This window comes from Alosa sapidissima, chromosome 17, assembly GCF_018492685.1.
Source record: "Alosa sapidissima isolate fAloSap1 chromosome 17, fAloSap1.pri, whole genome shotgun sequence".
Lineage (NCBI taxonomy): Eukaryota > Metazoa > Chordata > Actinopteri > Clupeiformes > Clupeidae > Alosa > Alosa sapidissima.
The window spans coordinates 4,105,892-4,115,738 of record NC_055973.1 but is presented as its reverse complement, the minus strand read 5'-3'; the positions used below and the strand labels follow the sequence as shown (position 1 = coordinate 4,115,738).

Below are 9,847 nucleotides of genomic sequence, written 5' to 3'. Positions count from 1 at the left end.
CGCATATAACCTCACAAAAATGGACCTGCATTTGAAGGCCTGCCTCAAACTTGCTTATGCAGGTTATGCACCAAGCTAACTCAGGTCCATCATACCAGAGATGAGTGCTTAAAATCTCAAGATAAGGAGCTTAGCTTACTACCATGAGAACTAGTGAGCATTACAGTTTGTTCTTTTGAAAAACTAAAAAGCCAGAGGGGGAATGTGACTCACGCCCCCCCACCCACCCCCAGCTGCCCCACGGTAATGCCGGCGTGCTAAATCCCTGCTGTTTAAGAGATTGTAAATCGTGCTCTCCAGACAGTCAGATAGGTATTCAGAAAGGAGAAACAATGCACATAACACGCACTGAGGTTTAGAAATTGCCTCACTAACCCATCAAACCAAACTGAAGTTAGAAATAAATCACTATTTTCTGAATTGATTATCACTCAAAAAATGAAACAAGGTTCCTTACAGAGGTCCTCCACCAAATTATATACATATACATATATAAATAACTCCATTAAAGGTGTAGTCTGCAATTCTGATGAGCATATCACATATCACTTCTATGCTCGTGAAGCAAAAATAGTTTATAGCTTGGTCCATGTCACTTTTACAGAGCAAGGACTGCATGCAGTCACCTCTCTGGGCATAGACACAATTGATAGCTAGAAGGCTGTGATGAAAAAATTCCTCAATTTGACAAAAAGTCATGCCCTGATGAGGACGATTGAAACATGCAGCCATGTCACCAGTATTTAATAAAGAAGTGCCTTAATTCTGACAGAAGTGCCTTAATTCTTTTCTTTTTTTCCATTGATGACTTAGACCATGGTGATGAGCACTCCGTAGTTTGGATTGGAAGTATAGACTGCACCATTAATAGATTACAAAGTCATAGGGCCCTACTTTTGCGACGCAAAACCTGGTGCAAAGTGGATTATTATCCTGACGCAAAGTTTATTCCTATCTTACACTCTTTTATTGAACAATGTGCTCAGGGGTGTGGCAATTAACAACCGAAGGTGTGGTCTAGCGCATTATTCCGAACACGCTCATAGCGTGAACGCGTGTGCACTGCTTTTAAGATGCTCTTAAGGGGAGCTGTCCATGTTAATAGTTCTGAAATATCCTCTAATTTGATAGTTAATTAATTCACATCAATACAAAAATAGAAAAACTTTGACATCTGCATGTAAGCATCCCAAGTAGGCTATATGCCACACAGAGACATAAATAATAATTATTTAACATTAGATTGTTGCACCGTTTTTATGTTTGTTGGAAGATATATAAACATATTAGGCTTGGGCAATAACTTACTCCTACATTGGTCATGCCAGTTCTTTGCTACTTGTGAGAGTCCTGTGTGCTGCCTGTGCAATAGTGTTTCGGGGTGTCACTTAAGAAGACGTTTGAAGATAAGAAAGAGGTCGCGTAAGAAAGTGAGGAAATGTGTAGGCTTAAATAACATATAGGCTTAGATTTTGACACAGCAGACTAAACCAGTGGTTCTTAACTGGTCTGGCTTTAGGACCCACAATTTCCCCATGTTCCCATTTAGTCGCGACTTTAATCGTGACGCAATTTTGTTTTAGCTTTCAAGCCAACAGATATGGTGAGCTACATGGTAAGACACGCAAAGTGCCTGTAGGCCTACTTGTTTGGAACATGCTGATGTTTGGAATTACATTTGTGCGTCTTCAACACCTTTCAAAGTACTCGACAGGTTTGCTTTTAACAGGGGTACTTAGTTTCCATGAAGCATTTTTGTTTTATTGGTTTCATGCTCTCATGTGCCAGCAATTCACTGCACACCACACACTGGGGTTTCAGTCCCATTTTGTCCTCTATTTAAGCGAATCCATGTCCTACCTCAAATATCCAGGGTTGTAGCCTACTTGCGTATACCACTAAACTGATATCTAACATGACCTGTCACATTAACATAGTCTATGTCCATGGCAATGACTGATATACAAATAAAGTCTATAAAAATAAAGGTCAGAGTATTTTGCATGCTAAAATCTGATTCATCACAAGTAAATACGATAAAGAATGGGAACCTAAGTTGGATAATTATATTCCAAGTTGTAATTCCCTGGTAACTTCAGTGAGAAGTACCATTAAGACGCTCTTAGCCAGTAACGAGTACGAGCCACTCCTCTGCAGGATAAACGAGAACAGATGCGTATAGGCTATATGCTCTGCTAGGTTTTAGTATAGCATGGTTTAGTGGAATATCTGTTCCATTCGGTCTCACGTGCAAGCAGATTCCTTCAAATGCGCTGCAAAATACAGATGCGCTGTTTGGAATTGCGCTGCGTGCTGTTAAAGGGAATGACAGGTGTCATTCTCATTGGTTTAACCCAAGAGTGATTAAGAAACATAATAACCGCCTTGTTGTGCCATCCGCCCGACTTTTGATAATGTTTGATAACCAAACCACCCCCAATGTGGACTGGACAAACCCCTAAATTGAATTAAGCTATTCGCTAGTGACCATGCGTTTTAGATCGCCAAAATAGGGCCCACAGTAAAATACAATGTAACATGTAAAAAACATGAGCATGCCACGCAGCACTCCCTAACATTACCTCACTACCTGCATAAAGGCAGCGACACGGTGGGAGGCTACACAAATAATATTTGTGTATATTATATACACATTGACTGATCACACAGTATACTCCACATGTGTGTCTTCATATACCAAGAAAATTGAACAAACAGGATAAGTTTCCATAGAAACCAGCTAATGAGCAGCCTCAGTGATAATCGCAGAACTCTGCAAATACCCTCTGGCTGCATAATACATAGCTTTGACCTTTAAGCCCAGAAGAAGACGCTCCTCTCTCTCTCTCGACACAAACAACTGGCCTTCCAACTACTGTTGGCTTTTCTTCTTCTTCCTCTGAACTCTTCTGAGACAGGTTCAAGCTTGTACTCACTCAGAAACATGTACCGTCAGTTAACAGGACTGCATTCTTTCTGCAGATGCTCACACACACACACACACACACACACGTGAAGTTCATGACAACTACAGATATGTGATGGCGGGCAGGCCACAGCTAGGTCATGCAGATCTCCTGTAAGAAGAGAAGCACACAGAACACAATCAGGCATGGTGCACACACAGCAGGTCCCCGAGCACGGGTTTTCTATTGGGTAGGGCATTCCAACAGGTAGCGCACACCTGTTTCTGAGTAACTCTCCAAAAAAGTTCAAGGAAAATGTTCATAAATAGATTCCTATCAAATAAAATTTACAGTTTACAAACAGAGAAGGTAAAGGATGTGAAAGGAACCTTAAAACGCATACAAAGCTTTTGCAGCTGTTTTGGGTGGAGATCAGATTAGATCAGATTACACTGTGAACCCATCTATACCGTAGTGTTAACCAAAGATTCTAGAGTGCTACACTCATTCTTAAAAGATGCATTCAATCCAAAGTCATGTCTAGTAAGACATTTATGGAGGGAGGCAGCAGGCAGCTGTCTTCCGTTTCAAACAGAGCCAGATGTACAAGGCCTGGCAATTCAATAATGAGCCTGGCAATTCAATAATGAGCCTGGTAATTCAATAATATACAAGCAAAACAAGCTTTTTTTTATAACCACTGAATTGTTGTTTCAACACTTCATAATCACACAACGGACGTTTTAGATTAATGCGGATCTAATTGCAAAATCAACAGATAGTGAATTCTCTTTTTATTTATCAATCAACAAACGTAAAGCAGAATGGTGAAAGTGTGCCACAAATGGAATTTGAGGTGTGTTTGAAGTTCAAAGTAATGTCTGTGGGAAAGACGGACCTTCTACATTCTCTCTAAGTGGGAGGACAGCTTAATGCTAACATGCTATCACGGAGCGTGTGTTGCAACACTCAACGTTGCGTGCCGTGCTCGGTGCAGCCAGCCTGTGACACATCTGAAACTTTACACTGATGTGGTGCTGGTGGCTACGTTGGCGTAGTGACAGCAGGAATGAACAGACATGTTCTCAGTTATTCCCAAACAGCAGTGGGCAAAACTCTATAAATCAACCTATCAATCAGACCTTTTTGCACAGTAAATTTGTTGACTCAACTGACTCATTTCCTCAGAACATTCACTCAACTCTTCAATTAATCTTACATTGGAATGTATTGAACTGTACCTTTCTTGCAAAGGTCTTGCAACATTTTAAGCAATCACAAATCTGCCCTGATACTGAGACAGAACACTGATAATGAGATATAACATTGACACTTGTTTTGCATACCGTACACAGTGTATATACGGCACACTTAGCCTGTTTCCTGTACAGGGATTGCATCTATAGTCTTGACTAAATGCTTTTGTCAATGGAGATTTACACCTACAGTATGTTTGCTTTTAGTCTTAGGCTAGGGCTCCATCAGAGCTCCAACGTTAGGAGGAACCGGGCCATTGTCACAGCAATCATGCCAGACGCAGAGCCATAGCCACACTAAATGCTGCTGAAATATGCTGATCTTACATAATGAAGTGAGAATGGCAGCAGAATGTGCAATGTAAGTATAAGTATAAGTATATATACTCTTTTGATCCCGTGAGGGAAATTTGGTCTCTGCATTTATCCCAATCCGTGAATTAGTGAAACAGACTTAGCACACAGTGTATACACAGTGAGGTGAAGCACACACTAATCCCGGCGCAGTGAGCTGCCTGCATCAACAGCGGCGCTCGGGGAGCAGTGAGGGGTTAGGTGCCTTGCTCAAGGGCACTTCAGCCATGCCTACTGGTCGGGGTGTACACACCGCAGATTGCGAACGCTGTCAGACCCAAGTATCCGTCGTATTCATCAATCGTTCAATCCTTAGTGTAAACTGCGCCTTTCTCTGCCTTTCTCCGCCCATAAACGCAATTTACGAACGTCCACAACTGAATGGCAGCACCTACATACAAGTGCAGTTGAATGAAGTTAACTGATGACAACATTAAAAAGAATCAAACGTCTAGCGATCATGAAATAATACCATACATGATAAGATGTAAACAAGCAGGGAGATAATGAAGATCAGTAGTTCTACTCAAACTACTTGTGCACGTAGGCTATGGAAGATTGGTCAGATCTAGCAAGTAGGAAAGTTTAAGTGAATCACGTAAAAGTGAAAGTAAGACATTCGAAAGGCCAACGAAAGTTGAGGTTGCTTTTGGTAGTAGGCTACAAATACTTTCACCACAAAAACTGGTGCTCTAAATAGCGATTCTGTTGTCTTTGAAAGGTTCTCTTATTGACGCATTGAACTGCAATTTGGATTAACAGCTGCTTTTAAAAGGCGGAAGTATTTAGGCGCAGAATAGACGATCGCTTTCAGGAGCAGACTTTGTACATACCGCGGAATAAATAATTAGGCGCTCTTTACTCTTCCCCTCCCATCTTTATACGCTAAACTCCCACTTTTCCCCTGGATCCTCCCATGAATGCATATGCATGACATGACAAATGCAATCTGCCACTTTCAGCTCCCGCGACAGGCAGTTTGCGCTTTTACATCATTGCGGCCTGTTTGTACATACCTCGCAATGATTTTACACGCACATTGCGAAACAAATATGCCTGAAGTGGGCGCAAAAGCGCTAGTACATCTGGCCCTTAGATAAAATGACCTATTACCTCACTAAATGATAAAGATGCATAGTTATTGTATAGACTCAAAACATTGTGAGACTCAGACCCATTACCACACTAAATGATAAAGAGGCATAGTATATTCTATGGACTCACCACCATGTTGTGAGACTCAGACCCATGACCACACTAAAGGATAAAGATGTATAGTTATTGTATAGACTCACCACATTGTGCACGTTACTCTCCATCTGCAGGAGGCACTCGAGCGTCTCCATCATCTGCTGCTTGCGCAGGGCGTGGAGCCTGGCGTGGCCCTGCAGGGCCCTGCTCTCGCCCTCCTGCACCATGCCACTGAGGGATACCACTGTGCTCTGCAGGATGCTCAGCCCTGGACGCACAGATGGACGCACAGGAGGTCAGAGGTTATTAGTGGACACACACACAGAGTGTGCTTCAAAAGACACCATTACAGCCTACACACACACAGAGTGTGCTTCAAAAGACACCATTACAGCCTACACTACCAGTCAAAAGTTTGGAGACACTTATACATTTCTATTCCACTCCATTATAGACAGAATACCAGCTGAGATCATTGGCATTGTTTTTTTTTTTTTTAAATCAGTTTCAGAAAGTTTTTCTGAAACAATGCATAATGAGCATGGGACAGGAGCAAAGTAACCGTATTCTCTGGATAAGAAACTCGAAGGCAGTCTGGGGGAAAGGCCACGGGTAAGATATTTAGGAAAGCATCGAGGGGGGAAAACAATTGTGTGATGTTTTGATGGGTTGGTGCTACGTCAGAACAAATCCCGACCAAAAGCTGCACTCGAACTCGCAGCACTCTGCACGATATCAATTTTCTTTGCACGGCTACCAGACGAGTTACTGTGTTTCAGTCCGTTGCTTAACGTCACACGTCTCTCACTCGCCTGGACTGAGGAATGCGCGAGAACCGAAGTTGACCAACAGGAAATGGGATCAAATTTGCTTCACACATCACTATGGGATGGCTGTGTCCATATCTTTTACTGTCTATGGTATAAACCAAGGTGTTGAGTGTGTTAGCCTGTTTTTTTATGAATCAGAGGCATGGCATTGTAAATCGCATTGAGTGCTCGGAGGAGTGGAAAAGCACTAATGAATGCAGCCCACTTATCATTTACTATTTACAACTACTACTACTACTACTACTACTATGTGTATGGTCAAAGTGAGCCACAGACTATACTGAACACAGTCTGAGCAGAGAATCCTTTAAAGGTGCTCTAAGCGATGCCACACGTTTTTAGGCTAAAACATTTTATGTCACTTACTGCAAACATCACCTAACCAACCGCTAGCTGTCTGTGTCCTGAATACACTGTAAAAAAAACGTGATCTTTGTGGACAGCCCAGGCTCCAAAAACAGCAACAAAAACAACCTGGGTAAACCTAGCATATAAAAACATAACAAACTGACCAGCAAATCACAAATGAGATGCGCTTTTAGGAGAGTTTCAATTGCATGGGAGCAGCACAGGAGGTAGGGGGAGGAAGTATCTAGCTAGCTCTCTGTTTTGTTTGAAAGTCAACAGAAGTGACGTTACCCAGCATCGCTTAGAGCACCTTTAAAGAGGAAGTAATATACATCTTACCAATTGTAACTTCATAAACAAGCAAGTCCCTCAATAACATAGGGTCAACCAGCATATATGAGATGTGCAGCATACAATTACATACCATTCATATCTTTGACTTCCAAATCCACATGCACTCCATCTCTCATTGCGTTCATAATGACCTGTTGAGAAAATGGTACAATGTGTCAGTTCAATGCAAAGGAAGTCACATAGTACTGATAGTACTGCAGCGTGATCAATTCTGGTGTCACAGTTCTGTCATTATGACCGCCGCTTCAGTTTAGTCAGATTTTTTTTTTTTCCTTTTCGCATGTCCAAATTTCTGTCAAGGATTCCCGGGACACTGAAAGACCGAGGTACACGAAACCTGGTGGGCATGTAGCCCCACATGGATAGCATGGAACCATTGTTTTTCGTTTTGATCTGTAGCCCCCCCCGCTGGACTGAACCCCCCGAAAGGAGGGTAGGGCAGACACAGTTTTCTGTGAATATCTCGAGAACCGTAGGGTTTAGGAAGACCACTTTTTTTTGTATGTTGATCTTAAGGGGCCATGTCAACCTATTCCATAACCACTCATTTCATGTATAGCGCCACCTAGTTAAAAGCAAAAAAGTAAAAATGAGGTGTTGTAATCGCCGGTATCTGTGACCTAACATGGTCAAAACTGCACAAAATTGTAAGCGTAGGATCATTATGACACCCTCTGAAGGCATGCCAAGTTTCGTGGAATTCCGTTCATGGGCGGCCATACAATAAATTAATTTATGTTACTGTACACCAACTGGCCTGTAGGTGGCCGGACAGAGTTTTCTGTGAATATCTCGAGGACCGTAGGGCCTAGGAGGACCACCTTTTTTAATGTTGCTCTTAAGGGGCCAAGTCAACCCATCCCATTAGCACTCAATTTATGTATAGCGCCACCTAGTTAAAAATTAAAAAGCAAAAAATTAGGTGTTGTAATCACAATATCTCTGGCTGACAGAGTTTCGTGGACTTTCGTTCATGGGGGGCTATACAATAAATTAATTTATGTGTACATTTAGTGACCGTACACCAACAGAGTTTTCTGTGAATATCTTGAGAACCGTAGGGCCTAGGATGACCAATTTTTTGTGCATGTTTGCCTCCAGGAGTCATGTTAATCAATTCCATATGCACTATGTGCATAAACAGATATTCACACACACACATACATTCACAGTAATCATACGTATGACATACACAGTAGATATATGTACTCATGCATGCACATGCACACACACAGGGACACCCACATGCACGCACGCACACACACACACAAACACGTACACGCACAAATGCACACAATTCAACAATTTCTCAGAATTATGAACAGGCAAGATGGGGGTGGGGTTGTATAAAATGTATTTTACATGTGAAATCTATGAACTAATCATGTTTTGGTACTTGTTGTCTAGCAGATACCAGTGAGAATTGAGTGTGCATAATGCAATTCAGTGAGACAGTTAGAATCATATATGCCTTTCACCTTTTGTTTTTAGCCAGCAGCCAGACCAGCAGATATCCTGACTTTGCTGAATTACTGAAGCTAAGTAGGAACTGAACACAATTTGACAAGTGTGCCTTATTTTTGTGGAAAAAATGTGCCGGACTGGGCGGCGGTCATATTTTGTACCGCTCCGCGGTACATCTAGTTGTAGAATGGACTCACTGAACACAGACTAAGATGTGTAACCATAGACCATTCTCTAGAGGCACTAAAGGGATATCGGAGGGTTTCGTACCTCTAGCACCCTGACATAGCCATTTTCTGCACCGAGATGGAGACACGTCTTCCCACACAGGTCCCTCTCGTTGATGTTAGCACCCAAACTGATCAGGTCAGCTACCATCACATGCTGGTTTTTCTGTGCAGCCATGTGAAGAGCAGTCTATGGGAAAAGAACACCATGAACACAACAAGTATTCACCATTAAATTAATGAGTCAATGTTGTCCTTTTACATGCCATATATTTTGGCTGTTTTTTCTCTACTTTTGCCTTTTTTACCTTCCCCTCCTGATCCTTGGCGTTCAGTTGATTCAGGTCGGCCATTCTTTTGGCAATAATGTACACGTGTGCCCGCTTGCCCTCTTCGACCAGTCGATGAAGCAACCTGGAGAAGCGTTAAGATATAAGTGCATGTTATAAAAATAATTAATAATAATTAATCATAGTTAATAATTAATCATAATTCATCATAATTAACTATTAAAAAATAATATACATAGATAAATATTCATACACACACACACACACACACACACACATACATACATATATATATATATATATATATATATATATATATATATATATATATATATATATATATATATATATATATATATAAAGCAACACTAACACATTACTGTACATTGGCCTCTGACACCAAATAAAGGTTATTTGACCAAATGTGAGGATATAAGATGTCTTGTGATAGACTGTCAGATGAAGCACTGACAATTTTTTGAATTATGTAAAAAAAAAAAATGTAAATCAGGTTTATAGGCCAAGTATACTTGCGTATACAAGGAATTTGGTCTCTGCATTTATCCTATCCGTGAATTAGTGAACACACAGAGCACGCAGTGAACACACCGTGAGGTTAAGCACACA

General features: G+C 41.3%; 1 protein-coding gene across 4 annotated transcripts in view; it reads right to left on the bottom strand.

Moving 5' to 3' along the window:
• Nucleotides 1-372: 372 nt before the first annotated feature.
• The window catches only part of zgc:113279 (uncharacterized protein LOC553749 homolog), a 70,688-nt gene continuing 61,213 nt past the window's right edge, over nucleotides 373-9,847 (bottom strand). For all 4 annotated transcript variants that reach the window (XM_042067387.1, XM_042067384.1, XM_042067385.1 and 1 more), the window contains 5 exons: nucleotides 9,239-9,344; nucleotides 8,974-9,120; nucleotides 7,310-7,370; nucleotides 5,812-5,975; nucleotides 373-3,077 (listed from right to left, as the gene is read on the bottom strand). In XM_042067387.1, the coding sequence (XP_041923321.1) occupies nucleotides 3,060-3,077; nucleotides 5,812-5,975; nucleotides 7,310-7,370; nucleotides 8,974-9,120; nucleotides 9,239-9,344 (496 nt within the window). In that variant the 3' untranslated portion in view covers nucleotides 373-3,059. The remainder of the gene's footprint in view (nucleotides 3,078-5,811; nucleotides 5,976-7,309; nucleotides 7,371-8,973; nucleotides 9,121-9,238; nucleotides 9,345-9,847) is intronic.